This window comes from Paramormyrops kingsleyae, chromosome 11, assembly GCF_048594095.1.
Source record: "Paramormyrops kingsleyae isolate MSU_618 chromosome 11, PKINGS_0.4, whole genome shotgun sequence".
Taxonomy (NCBI): domain Eukaryota; kingdom Metazoa; phylum Chordata; class Actinopteri; order Osteoglossiformes; family Mormyridae; genus Paramormyrops; species Paramormyrops kingsleyae.
Genome location: NC_132807.1, coordinates 10,571,212 through 10,591,478, shown reverse-complemented (window position 1 = coordinate 10,591,478; position 20,267 = coordinate 10,571,212). Strand labels below are relative to the sequence as shown.

The window sequence follows — 20,267 nt, the reverse complement described above, 5'->3', positions numbered from 1 at the left end:
AGTCCTGATTTAACTGTCCAGGCGGTAATTGATGTGCCTTCAGAGACGAAGTAGCAGAGACAGAATGACTAAGCACTTCTCAAAAAGATGCCGTTACTGGTCAGATAGGCCAGCATGCCACACTCCCCTCAGCAAAGTCTTTCATTTCATTAGCAAATACTTTGCCGTGTGGAAATGGCCATAAATTTTTTCTCAAAGTGAGGCTGGTGTGTATGAGAGAGGAAGCTGTTTTTGTCTTCCGCGTCCCAACAGGCCGTCAGCCCTGCGTCGGGCCCAGTGAAGAGCTACGAGCTACTGCACCGCATCACGGGCGAGGGCCTCTCTGTCAGCTACTGCTTCAGCCGACAGCCCTTCAGCCATGATCCCCACATGGTCTCCGTGCAGATGCAGTTCACCAACAACGGCGACACGGAGGCACGCAACCTACGCATCCAGGAGCCCAAGCTGCAGTCTGGAATGCGCATCGCAGAGTTCCCAGAGATCGGTCAGGAATGGCAGCCCTGTCCCTTTATACCACACCTGTGTTTCTGTACAGATACACTGTATAGACAAAAGTATTGGGACACACCTCTCAATTCAGACCCATTGCCACAGGTGTATAAAATTAAGCACCTAGCCATGCAGTCAGATTTACAAACATTTGTGAAAGAATGAGTTGTTCTGAAGAGCTCAGTTAATTCAAGAATGCCAGCTTTGCAATAAGTCAGTTTGTGATTTTTTTCCCTGCTAGATATTTCACGGTCAACTGTAAGTGGTATTATTGCAAAGCAGAAGCATTTAGGAACAACAGAAACTCAGCCACAAAGTGGCAGAGACAATGTAAAGTAACAGAGCGCGGTCACCAAGTGCTGAGGTGCATGGTGTGTAAAAGTCACCAATGCTCTGTCGACTCAATAACTGCAGAGTTCCAAACTTCCTCTGGCATTAACTCCAGCACAAAAACTGTGCACCGGGAGCTTCATGGAATGGGCTTCTATGGCCGAGCAGCTGCATGCAAGCCTCACATCACCAAGCGCAATGCCAAGCGTCAGATGGAGGGGTGTAAAGCACGCCGCCACTGAACTCTGGAGCAGTGGAAAAGTGTTCTGTGGAGTGACAAATCAGGATTCTTTGTCTGGTGGTCTTCTTTGTCTGATGGATGAGTCTGGGTTTGGTGGATGGTAGGAGAACAATACCTGTCTGACTACATTGTGCCAACTGTAAAGCTTGGTGGACGAGGGATTATGGTATGGGGTTGTTTCTCAGGAGTTGGGCTAGTCCCCTTAGTTCCAGTGTAGGGAACTCTTAATACTTCAGCATACAAAGACATTTTCAGTGCTATGGTTCCAACTTTGTGGGTACAGTTTGAGGAAGGCCCTTTTCTGTTCCAGTATAACTGTACCCCAATGCACAAAGCAAAGTTCTACACAGACATGGTTGGATGATTTTGGTGTGGAAGAACTTGACTGGCCCATGCAGAGCCCTGAGCTCAACCCCATCAAATACCTTTGGGATGAACTAGAATGGAGATTGTGAGTCAGGCCTTCACATCCAACATCAGTGACTGACCTCACAAATGCTCTTTTTGATGAATGGGCAAAAATACCCACAGACACACCCCAAAATCTTGTGGAAAGCCTCCCCAGAAGAGTGGCAGCTGTTACAGCTGTAAAGCTGTATTGATGCCTATGGATTTAGAATGGGATGCCGTGTCCTGTGGGTCAGGCCAGGTGTCCCAATACTTTTGTCTACATAGTGTATTTTCCAAATGAGATTCACAGGCCCTGGTTAATGTATTCTGTAATTATAGAAATATGATAATCCTGAGAGACCTTGACATACCTTAAACGGGCACATGATTGAAGGCCTTTAAGACCTTCTCTGAAGTTGCCTCCTATGTGTCTTCAGATGTGTTGCCTCCAGGTGAGACAGTCACCATGGTTATGGGGATCGATTTCTCTGATTCCACACAGGCCGCCAACTTCCAGCTCTGGTAAGTGCACACTGCCCTCCGTCCATGGCGTGCTGCACGCAGGAGCTTCACCATGTTTTATCAGTCGTGTGCGCTAAGTGCAGCAGATTACTACTCATTTAGCTAAACCCAAGTACAAACACCAACTGACAGTGTATACATAACTAATGAACACTAGACAGTGACCCTTAGAGGTGCAAGTGAGTCATGTATGTCTGGCAGTAAGGACACATGAGTGTGCACATCATATATGGTGCAACATTTATACTACAGTGATGGGCTCTGCACAGTGTGCATGTCTTGACTCAGCATTTGTTCCATGTCCTCTGTACTGCCCCACCAGCACCCACACCAGGAAGTTCTTCTTGACGATTCAGCCACCGGTGGGGGAGTTGATGATGCCAGTGTTCATGACAGAGAATGAGTTCAAGAAGGAGCAAGGTGAGAGCGCCTTGGGGTGGGCGGAGACAAGGGTGGAATGTGGGCGGAGCCAGGGGTGAAGACGTGGGAGCTGGTTATTGTGAATCTGCAGGCTGTGACAGGAAACACAGGGCAGGAGGCTGAGTCTGTCACAGAGCAATACACGCCATGTAGGAACAGCAATGACCCAGGGAAGCTGGTTTATGAGGGCTGAGACAATCAGGAGGGAAATTGCCATACAGCACAGCGACAGCACACAGTCAGAGCACAGTGCACCACACAGCGACAGCACACAGTCAGAGCACAGTGCACCACACGGTGACAGCACACAGTCAGAGCACAGTGCACCACACAGCGACAGCACACAGTCAGAGCACAGTGCACCACACGGTGACAGCACACAGTCAGAGCACAGTGCACCACACGGTGACAGCACACAGTCAGAGCACAGTGCACCACACGGTGACAGCACACAGTCAGAGCACAGTGCACCACACAGTGACAGCACACAGTCAGAGCACAGTGCACCACACGGTGACAGCACACAGTCAGAGCACAGTGCACCACACGGTGACAGCACACAGTCAGAGCACAGTGCACCACACGGTGACAGCATGTAGCCAGAGCACTGTGCACCACACAGTGACAGCACATCCACAACACACAGTGACAGCAGGCGGCCAGAGCACAGGGACAGCACATAGTAACAGCACGCTACCAGAGCACGTCGACAGCATGCAACTGCACACGGTGACAGCACACGGCTAGAGCACAGTGACAGCATACAGCAACAGCAACAGCACGCAACTGCACACGCCAACAGAACACAGAGACAACACGTAGCCATAGGAGAGCGACAGCACATAGCCAAACATGTTACAGTACATGCAGTTAAATGTTTTTCATCATTTTTATTGCATGGAAAAGCTATTTTTGACCTATGAAGAGCAACCAAAATAGACCATGGGTGAAAGAAACGTGCATGGTTGTTTATAGCAGAAGCAAACCCCTCAGAGTTTTCATCTATTCTTGGTATTTCAGCAAAAATAAGATGCCTTGGAGCCGATTCAAAAAACAAGTCACTGTTTTACACCTTTGTGGTGGGATTGTGTAACTTCTTTCCATTATGACCATCAAAGCCAGAGTAGAACAATTCACTGTATATTCAGATGTTATTTTCAATCCTTTAAGTTGCACAGTATTTAGAGCTTAGAGCTTAGCTGAGTAATTTAAAAAAATGAAAATTGCCCATTTTGTAAAAGCTTTTTATGGTTATATATTGTACAAGCAAAATATTTTCAAGTGAATGACAAAGTGATGTGTTTGGCTGAGTGTGGAGCAGGCCGCCGGATGCGATATCCTCAGGATGCCTCAGACAGCGGGAGCTGACTTAGTTACACAGTGGCGTGTCCTTAATCGCAGGCCAGCTGACGGGCATGAACGAGATCACAGAGAAGCTGACCCTGGGAGAGACGTGCCAGGGCGATGCGGCCATTGTGCAGAGGGTCACCTCTACAGCCAGCCTTAGCCGGGTGCCCTGTGGTTCAGAGATGGAGTGCAGGTGAGACACCGGCCTTCTGAGGTCTTGGGGGGCGGGGGAAAGCCTATCCTCCCTGTATCTGGTATCCAGTATCTGCAGCTACTTTGTGTACACAGCCATGTTGCTCCATGTGTGCTGAATTCAAACCCAGGAGACTTTTAGTCTGCAGAGCGCGTCTCTGTGACATGTGTTACACTGCTTTGGTTACCCAGCAGCTGGAGGATCAACGCCTTTATCCTTTGTAGTGTTTCCCAGCCCGGTCCTTGGGGACCCACAGACAGTCCACATTTTTGCTCCCTCCCAGACAGTCCACATTTTTGCTCCCTCCCAGACAGTCCACATCTTTGCTCCCTCCCAGCTCCCGGTAAAAGCTAAAACATGGACTGATGCGGGTCTCCGAGGACCAGGCTGGGAAAAACTGCTTCATAGTTGTAAACTTATTCTGTTCTTTTCATGTAATGATGTCCGACTAATGGTCGCATGCACTCTCTGCCTCCATTTTTGCTCTCCTTTCCAATCTTGACCTGATGTCAACCTCCTTCCTGTTCCCCCCCCCACCGCCGATATGCAGGTTCGCGGGTAAGACGGTGACCAGCGGCAGCCTGGTACTCGTTACGATTGTGACGAGAGAGCAGCTCGTGGCCCAGCTGACAGTCAACTGCGAGAAGATGCTGATTGGCACGATGCTGGTGAAGGACATCCTCCAGGCCCTTTCACAGTGACGGCCCTGACTGAGGGCCCCTCTCGTCTGCCCTCATCCTCACATCTTGCTCCCAAATCTCTGCGCCCAAACACCAAGCACCCGCCCCCCCCATTGGCAGCTCCCCCTGAGAACGGCTTCGCTTTGTGCCTGTGTGATCGCGTATGTCACTTCTTGTGCTTACTTTCATTCCTACATAAAAATGTTCCCATAAAAACAAATTATTTCCTTTTTTATTTATTATGAGACAAAAAAATGAATTCTATGGAAGACGGTAGAAAGCATGCTTCAGATAAGCACGAGGTTCCTTGAACTCGGACAACCAGCAGGGGAGATTTTAACATAATATTAAATAGATAGTACAGGGGTCAGTCTTACCCTTCAGGAGCCGTTAATTGTGTGGGTTTTCGCTGCAGGTCCCTAATTAGATCACTAATCAGAGGAGTGATTGGCTGATGAGTCCTCACACCTGGGTTTGTACAGTTGACCTAAAGGTCGTCCCAAAAACCTGCATACACACTCTCCCTTTGCGGGTAAGATTGGCCACCCCTGTACTAGAATGTACATAAATCTCACATTTTAATAATTATATTATTATTCTGCTGTTATACAAAACAGCACATGCAGGTGAAATTAAATTAGACTTATTGGCCAATTAAATTTAAACCCACAGAATAAATGAATACATTTTTTCTTAAGTACAATGACTCAAATACAACTGTTCTATTGCATTATAAATCTCACCCAAAGTAGAATCACTTATTGCCTACAAATGTTTTCATGTGGTTAAAAAAATATCTGCATCTTGTACACAATATGCAGTATTATGTGACGGCTGAAAGGGGCCCTGTTTGCGCTGAGCGGGAGCCTGAATCGCTCATTGTGAGGCCAGCCTGAATGTAGCATGTGGACCAGTGCAAAACAGCCTCATGTAATCGCACTGTGTTTCTAAGCTCACACGGCTGATGCCTTTACTGGCCTCACATCGTTTAAGGAGCCCTTTTATGGCAAGCAGCTTCATTATGACCAATGTCACAATGTCTCTTTTCTTTCGATTGCCCTTATGGAAAATGCAGCATTTCAGTGTTTAATCCACTTTTAGCCCCTTTCTCAGCTCTGCGTCCACTAACTCGGTGCGTTTCAGCGGCAGGACCTTTCAGCGTGCCCCTCCCCTCACACGACCCTGTCTTCAGGGGCAGGACCTTTCAGCGTGCCCCTCCCCTCACACGACCCTGTCTTCAGCGGCAGGACCTTTCAGCGTGCCCCTCCCCTCACACGGCCCTGCCTTCAGGGGCAGGACCTTTCAGCGTGCCCCTCCCCTCACACGGCCCTGCCTTCAGGGGCAGGACCTTTCAGCGTGCCCCTCCCCTCACACGGCCCTGCCTTCAGGGGCAGGACCTTTCAGCGTGCCCCTCCCCTCACACGGCCCTGCCTTCAGGGGCAGGACCTTTCAGCGTGCCCCTCCCCTCACATAGCCCTTGCTTGACGCTTCACTCTCGTGGTTTTTTCCTTTCCTAACTGTTTTGGTCGTTCAGTGCAGTGCTGTCTCTATTTCCCTGCAATGACCTTGTACATTTTTTATCACCATTAATAACTGTATTAAAATAATAGATAAATACTAAATTCTATGTTCTTTAGAACAATTCTAAACAGGAAATTATGTCACATGCCTCTTTTTTTTAATACTACTTGTTTTATATGGTCTACAAACCCTAAATTGTATTGCCATGTTACATTGAATAATTCAAGACGATTCTGTTTCTTCGGAGCAAAGAGAATCCCGTTAGTTCAATTCCTGCAGTTTACAGTGACGCAGACTGTGATGCATCTTCTGCAGAGGCAACTAGGAGGGGACTGAGCCTGCTGTAGCAGCGTGGAGACATTACTCTGTCATGAAGATGTCTTCAAAAAGCTTTTGTGTGATTCAGTTACATGTAAGATTTGTAGGCTCAGTAAAAATCACAACCCTTTGAAATCTGAAATAAATGTACATTAGTGTAATTAGCTTAGCATCAGATTGTATAATATTTATTATTATTATTATTATCTGCTACTTGTGTTTTTTGTTATGCGCATTCTCATGTGGATGGAGTTTTTTTTCCCCAGGTGAGGAAATTGATGAGTTCCTCCTGAAAGAGTGAGAGTATATTGTGTCAGTAAACCCCTGCGTGATTGTGGAAAATGTGTCTGAGTACAGCTTTATGACGAAAAACCAGTATATTAATAAAAGGTGAATATGGACTGACCACCATCATTACAGTGATTGGGTAATATTATGGAATGTGCTCCATTACATTATTTAAAATTATATATAGTATATGATTGTTCTTTCTTCAGCCTTTGAGCTGTTTACTTATGATGTATCACCTGGAACACGTTACAAAACCATGAGCCAGCTACATGCGCCGGAACACTAATGTCATGGTTTAAAGGTGAGGCCATTATGCTTCCACAGTCTGATATTGAGAATGAAGGTCTGTGTAACCTCTCCAGAACACCACTGCAGGAATATAATGGAATCATGTAATGGAATTATCCCCCTAGACCTCAGACTGATTTAAACTCCACTTTCTGAAGTTTCTGTAGAAGATATCGTGCCGTCCCAAGATAGCAACTCCTGCTGAGGAACTTGCACAGAGGCACTCGGAACATTCCGGCAATGGTTCTTTATGTAGAACAGAGATGGGACACTACTGCTTATGACCGCCTGCTTTATCCAGGTGACACACCCGTCATGGTCACTTGATTGTCAGCTACCCTAAAGCTTCATAAATCAATCTGCAAATTGACTGCATTAGACAAAGCTGAGTCATTAGTCAGCTCATTTGCATTTTGAAATATTTACTTGGGAATTATAATTATTTTATTATTATTGTCGTCATGCTGGGAAATGGTGGCATTTTTGTACAATGCACTACATAGTGCACAAGTCCTCACTAATGGCTCTCTCTGATATGAAACATTTGAAGAAGATAAGTTAATAATGTAACTATGTGAAAATGATACATTGCTTATTAATAGCATCACAGTTAAAAATCCCATCAATACCGAAAAAATATCTCTTAAAAGGTCCTTTGAAAATGTAATAGAAACAGTGCAATATCTGTATGTAGCAGAATGGTGGCTGAAGCCAAACTTAGCAGCAGGAGCAGGATGAGAATTGGCCTGGTCTCAGCCCAGGCCTGTTTGTACTGCGGCCGCACTCACGTCGAGGTGCAGCAGGGATGAGCAAACAGGAACAGTCCACCTCCAGTGTCACCTTGTCCCGCGGTTCCCCACCCAAAGCCGTGACAATGGCAGCTGTGCCTCTGGGGAGTGGCGTGATGCTGCCTGGTAAACAATGCAGAGTCAGTCAGGCAATGACACCCTCGGCCCAAAGCGGCCGTGCCAGCCCCCCCCCCCATGCTGCACCGACGGCAGTTGCTGAATCAGGGCTGTCGCCAGCATTTGGAGGCCGTCCAGTGGCGGGGAGCGGGTCTCCGATGGCTCCTTTCCCAGCGTCTGATCATTGGGCCACTGCCGCTGTCTGCCGTCTGTGACACGAGCGGGCAGCTCCCTCCCTCCTTCCCTCCCTCCCTCTCTCTCTCTCTCTCTCTCTCCCTGTCTCTCTCGCTTTCTCTCTATCTCCACCAGCCCTTAGCAGAAGCTGCTGTCGTTTCTGTGGATCTGTGCCGTGCCGTTTGACAGCCTGGGAATTTTCCAACCGGAATTTTTCGGTCTTTTCGGAAGCCAGTGAAAGAGGAGGGCAGTAGGGTGTGGGGCAAGGGGGGTGGGTGTGTGCATGGGGGGGGCGGGGGGTGGTGATGTCATTAGCAGGAGGACGAGAGCGCATCAGCAGCCTGGTCACATGCTCGATGGGTCAGTGATGCAAATGGAAATGCATGGCAGTCTCAGCAGGCGTGGCTGCAGCTTGTCTCCCAGACTTCTCCGGCGTACCTGAGGAGCAGGAGCAGTGCGCTTGCCTTCGTCCGCGGTATTTAAAGGAGCCTCGTCCTCCCCCTGCATCCTCGGCTGGAGAACAGCGCCTGCAGGCTGTCCTCAGTCCCCAGCCCACGCCCACAGACCTGCGGGACTCGGACGCCACTGCAGTCCTCTGCTCAGGATGCTTTTCCCCAGTAACACGCAGGACTCTGCCCGGGTGCTGCCCGATGCCAGGGACCGCGGCCGGGGCCTGCACTCACTCAGCCTGCCTGGGTGGGATCGCCCCCGGAGCAGCCACAGCACAGAGACGTCGCTGCAGAAGGGCACCCCCTCCAGTGAGTAAACTTTTCAGTCGGGGAAAACAGGAGCCTGTCAAAGCCTTGCCTATGTCTGCTCAGATAGCCACAACAAATGTGCAGTGACTTCCAGGCTCTGAGGCAAATAATCAGCAGCTGTCCATAGATCTCTGCTCCGACAGGGTTTAGTTCCCTGTTGCCCTCTTTCTAGAAAGAAGTGGGTCTTGCCTCTAACTTGCCTCACTCTTCTGCGTGGTGCATCAGCTGTTGGTCCTCTAAAATGGACCATTCTGGAAGATTTGAGATGCATCTAGCTGTTTTTGTCGCCCATGGGGCTAAACCATCTTTTATAGATATAACCAGGTTATTAAACTAAAATCTAAAAATGCTATGGAATATGAGACTGTATTGTCTTTCGGGGTGTGTGGGAATTGTGTACTGTGCTTATTTCAGGAACACGTAGCTTTTACAGTCTTTCCTCTAACATGCTTCTTGATAATTCTCGTCTCTCCTCAAAATGTAACCTTCCCAACGTAACTGCAAAAGAGGATTAGCCCTTCACGCCAAATATAAGATTGCCCTTGATACCGTGAAACTTTTACAATTCTGACGTGCCAATTCAGTGTTTTTCACCTGTCTAAACTCGCTTGTTCCTTTGTGCCCTTTTAATCCGAGCAAAAACAATTGGGACAGCTTGTCCCTTTTCTGTGCAGGGTAATTTGCAACATGACCTCCGTAAGCCTATATGTAAAGGGTTCTTCAGGCTAATTTGTCATCTGTTTTTAGGAGCAGAGATGCTACAAAATGGCTGACCTAATTAATATTTTAGGACATGAAAAAGCACCCCGTGCTCAAAGGAAATATAAAATTTAGTGACTTTTACACTTCATCGCCTGAGCTCGAGCTTATTGGGTCACGCAGTGAGCGCTTTATTGGCTGCTGCGTATAGCTGTCCTTTGACCACGGCTCACTCCTCAGTTTCATTACAGTGGATCCGATGTCTTTCTGTTCCAATTTGTTCTTTTCTGGTGCCTTTTGTGACTTGGCTCTGTCATATTATTCGCAGCCATAAATATGTGAAATGCAGGTGTGATCTATGTCATCGCTCGCATGGGTGCTGCTGGCTCAAGTATCACCGTCAGCACTTGCTTCCCAGCTCCTGGAGGAAACTGGCCTCTGTTAAGATGTAGAATGTGAAATATTCCTATGTCCAAACGTCCTTAAAAAGTTTCCTGCCCTTTGGTTTGGGTCTGACCCACTTTTGGGCTATATGCTGCATCACACCTATCATCTGCCCTGTGTGAATGAGCCGACTGCCGTAGGCAGGCAGCAGAGCGGCCTGCGGATTTCAGAGCTGGATCTGACTGCCAGGCTGAGCTCTACAGGGCCTGGCTAATACCACCAACTACTGGGCCACAGTAAAATGCTTCACATTGTTGTGGCCTGAGTGCGCTGCTTGGGCAGCCTGAGCCGCCGGGAGGCAGCTCCCCTACAGCTGACCCAACACACTGAGTTCACTGTTCCACAGCTTAGCCGGGCGATGGGGCCTTCGTTTTGGCACATGAGTCACGTAGGTAAAAGGTAAAAGATGCTAGTGAAACCATGCTGGTCCTTCTGGCCAGATACCACCACCCAGGAGCACGACGCTGGTTTGACTAAGGTCTGATTAACTGACCTGAGGTGGGCTACCACCTTAATGAGGTTCCACTTATTTGCACGCAAACTTAAAATATACTTATTACGTATTTGGAATGTAGCGCTAAAAGTAATAGTGATGCTTCTAGAAGCATCGCAGGGCATTGCCATGGCTGCCAGACTAACTCACAGGATCTTAGGGGGAATCTGGGCAAGTGTAGGGCCCATTCAGAATAGCCCAGGTGTCTAATTTGATTCCCTTTCAGTGTTAGGCATGCCCAGCAGCCCTCTGGGTAACATCCTGGGAAAACCCCTCGGTTTCCCCTTCAACGCACCCGTCAGCACTCCCGACTTCCAGGAGAGGTTCTCCAGCATGGCTCGGCTCAGCTCGCGGCTGGAGTCCCACTCCTTGCTGGACTCCCGCTCAAGCAGCCCAGTGGACTCGGAGACTAGTGGCTTCAGCTCAGGGTCCGACCACCTCTGCGACTTGCTGGTAAATGCGGAATTCTCCTTGCTTTTCTGGATTCACATCAGCTGGCTTTTCTAGTCCTCCGGCTGCTGAGTCATGTCCTGTCAGAGTGTGTGCGATGCAGCATTCGACAGTGCCAAAATCCCTGTCGATGCTCGCCTAAGCAAAGAGCTGGCAGTCTGTTTCGTTGTCTCAAGCCCAGGTAGATTATTCATGTCTACAGAATGCATTTCCCCGTTTGTCATTTTCCTTTGTACAAAGATCTGTCAGTGCATGTTACTTACTCGCCCCCACAGTCCTCCTTGAGGATCTCCCCACCACTGCCGTTCCTCATGTCCAGCATGCAAAAGGATGCCCTCAAGTTGGCTGTCAGCTCTCATTTGGACCAGGACAGTTCCCTTCTGGCCCCCTCCCCAAGCCCCGGATACGCCAACGCCCCACCTAAGCGGTGGCCTGGCGCCTCTGTGTGGCCAGGCCCGGACATCCAGGAGGCAACAGAAGATCCGTTCAGCATTGAGAGAGAAGCTCGACTTCACAGACAGGCTGCTGGTAACATGGCTTTTGAAACTGCTGCCCTGGACCTCTCAGATAATGCTGTTTGGGTTCTGTGCTGCATCTGTGAGACAAACCAAACCAGGCAGCCAAGAGCGGCAGACAGACATGCTTATTCCTTTATGAGATTTAGTTCTTAACTCGAGGGACAAAAAAATCACTGCTCCACATTTTCACTGCAAAGCCGTCACCTACTTTCAACATGTCACAATTAAGCCGTCTTTAGGATGCCTGCGCAAACAAAACATATTTTTCTAAAATGTTTTTTTTAAAACATACAGAGTCACAGTGTGGCTGTAGTTGAATTTGTTCTTAAGCAGCATAATGGTTCTGCTTTGAAGCCTATTTGAAGTCATTCATTGCACTGGCAGGGATTACCAGATGTTTCCTTACATTACGATTATTTTTGTAGATTTCAACATTGTGTTTTCAAATTTCAGAAAAAAATTTACACTGAAATCGGCAGCCTCCAAGAAATTTTCTCAAAATATTTAATTATTTTATCCATAATTCCCAAACAGATATTGCACCTTTCTGTACTCAGAACATGGAAATAAAATCCAGTAGCACTTTACTTGAAGGGACACAAATAATGTAGTAGTACACGCTTACTTAATGTGTTAATGAAACAAAAATTAAGTGTCAGTTACACATTGATCCCATGTTCGTTCTTCATTAAACATCATAAAAGTTAATGCATTTCATGAGTTAATATATTTGTCTGTGATTCTTACTTAAGTAGTAACAAAGTTATTTGTGCCCCCTCAAGTAAAGTGTTACCTAAAATCCTTTACAGAGGCATTTCGAAATTGGATAAATTGTTTGAAAGATGGATGGATGAATGGAAGGATGGATGGATATAGATATAATATAGAAATGCTGTTATTTATATATAAACTATACATTTATACAGCAGCAAGGGCATTGATTTGGGTATGGAGGGTGGGGGCATGTCCCTACCAATATTGTGAGAGTACCGTGTGTGTAGGGGGGGCAGGGGTTCGGGGCTGATTTGATCCCTACTAGTGTTGAAACCAAAGCTACGCGCATGTAGAGCACATGAGATTGGTAAATGCTGACTATTCCCCTGTTACTCTGACATACCTTAATCACCTATCCCTGCGCTCCCTCCAGCTGTGAATGAGGCCACGTTGACATGGAATGGACAGCTGCCTTCCAGGAGCAATAAAAATGCCCAGTACTCCTGCAAGGTGTTCCTGGGGGGCGTTCCTTGGGACGTCACCGAAGGTGAGTCAGGGCTGTGTACGTGCCCCACCCTCGCCACTCAGCACTGCCTCTCGCTAAAGCTTCTGCCTCTCGTTAAAGCTTCTGCCTCTCGCTAAAGCTTCTGCCTCTCGTTAAAGCTTCTGCCTCTCGCTAAAGCTTCTGCCTCTCGCTAAAGCTTCCCTGGCTCTTTCTCCAGCCGGACTGATAAACACATTCAGCGCATACGGGCCCCTGAGTGTCGAGTGGCCCGGGAAGGACGGCAAGCACCCGCGCTGCCCACCCAAAGGTAAGGTGCAAAAAAGCCAGAGAGGAAGAGGTGCGGAGCCTCAGAGAACATCAGGCGAGGGCTGGGGCAGGATCCTGCTCGGCACCCCGCCCACTGCAGTTTAGTCATCTTCCACGGTGTTCGTTACATTGAAGACACCGGGGGGGCTGATCGGGTTCCGTGTGTGAGCCTGAGACGACCATTACAAAGCAGTAATTTTGTGGTTAGGTAACCGTTTCTTCATTGATATTGAGGTCATCATTTTACTGAAAGATCTATTTGGGGTCAAGTTTCAGCTTCTTGGCGAAGGGGAGTCAGGCTATTTGGCAAAATGTTTCACTGCTTCCTGAAGACCATGATTTTGTTGACCTTAATAAGGACCCCAGACTTTTTTTTAGTAGATACTAAAAAATACAGAAGCCTCCACCACAATATTTCATTGTAGGTATGATAGGGCTGGACAATAATTCGATATCAATATATATCGCGATATAATTTTTTTCAATAACGGTGATTCGATTTTTAAACACATTTCCGATATTTCGATATACATATATACTGTATCATATAATATACAGTATATGAATAATCAGCCTGTTTTAGTTTAAATGGAAATATATTATTGTTAATAAGCTGAGTCTGAGAGTTTTATTTATTTGATAGTTTATTTCACATTTCTTGTTTGTAAAGGCTAAATACAAATAAAAAGTGAACCTTATTTTTTTTTGTACTGTTTTTATTTTTAAAAAAAATTATATAATTTCAATAGGAGGAGCCTGGAGGTATTATAGACTTTGCAAATTCAGTTTGCAGACATCCATTGTGTGTGTCCTCGGCAGTTTTTTCCTGAGGCTTTTTAATATTGTCCATATCGATATCGGAATTATATCGTATCGACCAAAATTAAGAAATATATCGTGATATAAATTTTTGCCATATCGTCCAGTCCTAAGGTATGAGGATCTTTTCAGCGTAAGTGCTTCTGGCTTAATGCTGAATGTACTGCTTATATGAATGGCCAGATCATCTGTACTTCCTGTACTCGGACACTACCGGGCAGCACTGTACATGGGCACTTCCTGTACCCGGACACTACCAGGCAGCACTGTACATGGGCACTTCCTGTACCCTTACACTACCAGGCAGCACTGTACATGGGCACTTCCTGTACTCGGACACTACCAGGCAGTACTGTACATGGGCACTTCCTGTACTCTGACACTACCAGGCAGCACTGTACATGGGCACTTCCTGTACCCTTACACTACCAGGCAACACTGTACATGGGCACTTCCTGTACCCGGACACTACCAGGCAGTACTGTACATGGGCACTTCCTGTACCCGGACACTACCGGGCAGCACTGTACATGGGCACTTCCTGTACTCGGACACTACCAGGCAGCACTGTACATGGGCACTTCCTGTACCCGGACACTACCGGGCAGTACTGTACATGGGCACTTCCTGTACCCGGACACTACCGGGCAGCACTGTACATGGGCACTTCCTGTACTCGGACACTACCAGGCAGCACTGTACATGGGCACTTCCTGTACCCGGACACTACCGGGCAGTACTGTACATGGGCACTTCCTGTACCCGGACACTACCGGGCAGCACTGTACATGGGCACTTCCTGTACTCGGACACTACCGGGCAGCACTGTACATGGGCACTTCCTGTACTCGGACACTACCGGGCAGCACTGTACATGGGCACTTCCTGTACTCGGACACTACCGGGCAGTACTGTACATGGGCACTTCCTGTACCCGGACACTACCGGGCAGCACTGTACATGGGCACTTCCTGTACTCGGACACTACCGGGCAGTACTGTACATGGGCACTTCCTGTACCCGGACACTACCGGGCAGCACTGTACATGGGCACTTCCTGTACTCGGACACTACCAGGCTGCACGGTACATGGGCACTTCCTGTACTCGGACACTACCAGGCAGCACTGTACATGGGCACTTCCTGTACTCGGACACTGCTAGGCATTACTGGTGATCTAATGGTGTCATTCTTAAAGCACAATTTTTCTATTATAATATTCCAACAATCATCTAACGGTCAGGGTCACAGGTCCATCATTATTATTATTCCCCACAAAACATAACACATTACTCATATCGTTTATATTCATACAGCATTGTTTTTCCCATGTTTTTGATTGTGCTGTAAGCACTGTGTGGCCTCTACTGACTGTTCTTGCAGGGTATGTTTACCTGGTGTTTGAGTCGGAGAAGTCCGTGCGTGGGCTGCTGCAGGCCTGCACCCAGGACATGCTCCACCCAGAGGACTATAGCGAGTACTACTTCAGGATGTCCAGCCGCAGGATGCGATGCAAGGATGTGAGTGTCTGCATGGCACCTTGTGCTGATCAGTGGGGTCGTCCAAACAGATCTCAGCCTGTTCCTATCACATACAATTACTCTACAAAAAAATATGCTCCAAATGGACCTAGATATACAGGTCACTACCTTGTCTTGGACTTTAATGAACCCTGAAAAAGCAGTGAAACAGCAGTAAAAGTGGCAATCATTGATAAGGTCTTCCCAACAGGTACAAGTGATTCCCTGGGTGATTTCAGACAGTAACTATGTGCGCTGCCCATCACAACGCTTGGACCCCAGTAAGACAGTGTTTGTGGGAGCTCTGCATGGCATGCTCAATGCTGAGGCACTGGCCATGATCATGAACGCCCTTTTCGGAGGAGTGATGTATGCTGGGATTGATACGGACAAACACAAATATCCAATAGGTAAGGAACATTTACCTTCTTCCTACCTTCCAACCTTCCAATTAATTGCAATTCGAAAGCGTCAGCTAATCCACTCCCAACAATGGTCTCTGCTCTCAACACATGTTGCTTGTTTCAATGGGATACACCAGGGATATATCAAGGATACAACAGGGATACACCCGGGATATACCGAGGATGAACCAGGGATACACCAGAGATACACTAGGGATACACCAGAGATACACCATGGATATACCGGGGATACACCAGAGGTATACTAGGGATACACCATGGATATACCAGGGATACAGTAGGGATACACCAGAAATACAAAAGGGATACACTAGGGATACACCACAGATACACCATGGATATACCAGGGATACACCAGAGACATACCCAGGGTATACCAGGGATACACCAGGGATACACTAGGGATTCACCAGGGATACACCAGAGATACAACATGGATATACCAGGGGTACACCAAAGATATACCAGGGATACACCTCATTTCAGTTAGTCAGTCAAGAGACAGCAACAGCAGAAACAAGTTAGAGCTGTGGTCCAACCCTGAGAATGCTCTACAATAGGAATAACCTTCTCAGCTGTCTGACAGTGTACTTAACACTCCTGCATGTAGGGATTTTGGGCTGGATCCCAATAACTCCACCAGCAGGAATTTTATTATGAGATTTATCATGAAAGGTGCAGCCTTGGAAGAGCTTCTGATGAGAAGCATTATGAGATGCCTATAGCCTTACTACAAATAACAGGATGTAGAGGAAACAGCCCGAGCAGAGCAGAGTGATAAGGCCAGCCAAACTGGATACGTGCTACACCCAGTCCTGAGGAATTCACCGTGTCCAAAGCAGACGGGTGAGGAAAAGGGCAGCGTGTGGCACAGGCTCAGAGTGGACAGACTGGGAAAATAACCCAGTAAGAAATCTTTGACCCTGAACATCTGTGGATGAATGCAGGCTGACACAGAGCTCCTGCGGTTTTGTTCTAAGTGCACACTACGAAACGTCTGCGTGGCCGCTTTATTTTTGAACGACACATGATATGGATGCCATCTAGCGCTATGCTCGTCATAAATAATGCAGCCCCTGTTCACCGAGCGGTCGCTGTTTGTGACGCTGCTTATCAAAATGCGCGTCATATTTAAAGCCGGCATTTATTGTGACAGGGTCTGGACGTGTGACCTTCAACAACCAGCGTAGCTACTTGAAAGCGGTGAGCGCAGCGTTTGTGGAGATCAAGACGCCCAAGTTTACCAAGAAGGTATGAGAAAATTTAAAATCTAAGTGGCCAATATGGGCCACTAGTTTTTTTAAGGGGATCAAAGTTTGGTGCTGTTCTCTATCAGGTTCAGATCGACCCGTATCTGGAGGACTCTATGTGTCACGTGTGCAATCGGCAGCCCGGACCTTTCTTCTGTAGAGACCAGGTGCGTGAAACCCCAAAAAAGTCCTGCCATCTAGCAGGGGCGTCACTATGGCTTTTTACATAAATGTACACTAATGAGTTTAAATAGTGTGTCGGCTCACTAAAATCCATCAAAAAACATGCTTAGAGAAATGCACCAATAGTTAATTACGATAACTTTGTACATCTGACCGAGGATTGAGCACCTCCTATGGGTCAGGAATGGCTGCTGCAATTTAGGCTATACAGATGCTGGCAAGGTGAATGTGCTCCATGTTCTCCTCAGGCTTGCTTCAAGTACTACTGCCGCTCCTGCTGGCACTGGCAGCATTCCATGGACGCCCTGAGCAGCCACCGGCCTATGATGCGCAACCAGAAGAACCAGGACTCCAGCTAAGCAGCTGCCCAGTAGTCACAGCTCACTCATGACCTCGCAAGCGCCCCCCTCCCCCGAAACCCACAACGCTCCTCCCACATACCCTACCCCCCCCCCCTCAAAAAAAGGAAGCAGAACTAGAAAGCTGGCTGCAATAGCGTGGAGTCTGGGGGGGGCATGCCGTCGGAAGTTCATGATTGCACTTGCTATTTGTCCCCGGTGGCACTATGCACAGCGAGGCGTCAGGATGACTCACTGAACCCACCACTTATGCAGATCACAGAGCCCTGGGTGTAAGCAGAGAGAGAAAGGTGATTCAGGTCAGGGTTCAGAAGGTGTTGACAAAAAAAAAACCACCTTCTCCTTGATTTTTTTAATGATTTTTTTCTTTGTTTGTGTATTTTTTTGTTTCACATTCCTTGCATGTTGGTAAACACCTCTGCAGACCCATTTGCCTTTTCTCAGTGGCCTTCTGGCCATTTAGTGCCTTCGCATTCTTTTTTCTTCCCCAGCTGGCTACCTGTTTTTCCCAGGTAGCAAGCTGGAGTTTCTTACTTTGAGAAAATGAGTTATGCTTCATTTAACCGGTTGCATTTCAGACATTGTGATGCAGTTTTTAACTAATTTTGTACACAAGCGGTTTTAAGTCGTGACGCTGAAAATCGGAGAGGTGGCTTTTAAATGACCCCCCCCCCACCCCCACCCCTCAGCGCACTTGTCTGAAGCTGTTGGTGTAGGTTTTTAATCAAGTCTTTTCTCCAGCACAAGAAGAAAAAAAGTGTTAAAGCAGTTATTTGCTTACATTATTTATCCAGTTAGTTAATATTAACAATCTTTGTTGGCTGCCAGTTCACCTGAGTGACCATCAAGTTTTAAAACCAGTTAAAATTATGCCTCTGAAATGGGAATGGACGTTGATCTTTGAGATTGTACAGTTTTAAATTGTTGCACTTTTAATTTGCACTTCAAAAAGGGGTAAAATATGTTTTTAAATCATTTTTCCTTTTTGTAATTGTGCAGAAGGGCAGGTATTATCAAGGGCTCAGCCCTGGTTATGACGGTTTCTTTCCTGTTTAATATAGAGAACACTAACTTCGCTAGAGTGAACAAAGATCCAGAGTAGGCCTTATGCAGCTAACCTCCCTAACCTTCACCCCCTACCCCACACCCCACCCCCACCCCCCCCACCCCCTCACTGCTTGTTTTTGCATCTATGAAGCTGTGTGCCAAAGACCTGGTGTTTTTTTCCCCTCAGACTGTTTCCATCGCTTGTGTCACTTGCCTCAGCTGCTTTTTAGAGTTTCCAAAGTCTCTACCTCATTGTTGTCTACTGTCCTTGCTGCATTTACCTACAAATCTGGAGGATGATGTGAATTGGCACAATAAAAGTGTGGAAGCATTCGCCTCGCCTTTGGTGGTTTCTAGCAGGAGCCCCGCACTGAAAATGTTTTGCACAGCATATGCATTGTCACTTTCACTAGCTATGAATGTTCACTGTTATTGCACAGTGAGATTCGCCAGCCTGACGGATTCATGTATGTGGCTAATGCTACCAACCAGTTCCGGGGAATTGTAAGTGTGTATAAATAAAACATAGAATGAAGAGGGAACCTAACAGAGTCGTGCTCTTCTCTGCTGTTTTCTGCCACCTGAACAACCCCAGTCAAGTTATTTAAATTCATGAATTCTGCAAATTCAACTTCAGCCTTAAATGTTACCATACTGGTTTTGTTTCTAGGCAAATAAATTACATAGAAATTTTTCATGTTTATGAAAATCTTCTCCATACACTTCTATCTCCATAGATTCTCAATACAGAATCTAACACTCTGAATACAGGAGCTAACACTACTATGAATATAGAAGCTATCACTCTGAATACAGATGCTAACAGTATTCTGAAAACGGAAGCTAACACTCGGAATAAAGAAGCTAACACTACTCTAAATACAGAAGCTAACATTAATCTGAATACAGAAACGAACATTACTCTGAATATAGAAACTAGCACTACTCTAAATATGATGTGATCTACTTAGATTTCCAGAAGGCCTTTGTTGTTGTCCCCCACAAACGGCTCTTGCTTAAGCTCAAAGCTGCAGGGATTTTAGGAACTGTAGCAGCTTGGATCGAAAACTGGTTAACAGACAGGAAACAGCAGGTAGTTATCAGAAGCACAATGTCACAGTGGGCCTGCGTTCATAGTGGGGTACTGCAGGGTTCAATTTTAGAACCAATTTTATTCATAACTTACATTAACAATATTGACACCAATACGTACAGTAAACTGGTTAAATTTGCAGATGACACCAAGGTGGGTGGTGTAGCAGATACTGAACATGCAGCACAGAGGCTACAACGGGATCTTGATTTAATTAGCGACTGGGCTGATACCTGGCACAACGAGCCGGAAATAACGTACATAAATGTAAGGTCATCCATGCAGGGAGCAGAAATACAAAGTACAGATATTTTATGGGTTCCACTGAAATAAAGGTAGCCGATTATGAAAAATGCCTTGGTGTTTATGTTAATTAGGGTGACCAGATAATCCATGTCAGGGAGGACACTCTGAGCTAGGACAGGAATTGTAAATTACCATTTCAATTAAACGGACCTGGATTTCACTTGAGCACCGAGTTCTTGCTGTGTGTTGATTGGTCAGTTTCCTATAAGCATGCATGTGTCACTAATGCTAATGTAAAACAGCTGGATGAGTCTTTCAGTCAAGGAAAC

At 46.8% G+C, this 20,267-nt stretch overlaps 1 protein-coding gene and 1 pseudogene across 6 annotated transcripts in view; both read left to right on the top strand.

The window, feature by feature from the left end:
* Positions 1-6,857, top strand: part of LOC111841468 (AP-3 complex subunit beta-2-like) — a 35,944-nt gene extending 29,087 nt beyond the window's left edge. For all 6 annotated transcript variants that reach the window (XM_023807242.2, XM_023807245.2, XM_023807232.2 and 3 more), the window contains 5 exons: positions 253-484; positions 1,888-1,972; positions 2,295-2,392; positions 3,794-3,932; positions 4,483-6,857. In XM_023807242.2, the coding sequence (XP_023663010.2) occupies positions 253-484; positions 1,888-1,972; positions 2,295-2,392; positions 3,794-3,932; positions 4,483-4,633 (705 nt within the window). In that variant the 3' untranslated portion in view covers positions 4,634-6,857. The remainder of the gene's footprint in view (positions 1-252; positions 485-1,887; positions 1,973-2,294; positions 2,393-3,793; positions 3,933-4,482) is intronic.
* A 1,554-nt stretch (positions 6,858-8,411) lies between these two features.
* Positions 8,412-18,693, top strand: LOC111840293 (cytoplasmic polyadenylation element-binding protein 1-like; annotated as a pseudogene).
* The last annotated feature ends 1,574 nt before the right edge of the window (positions 18,694-20,267 follow it).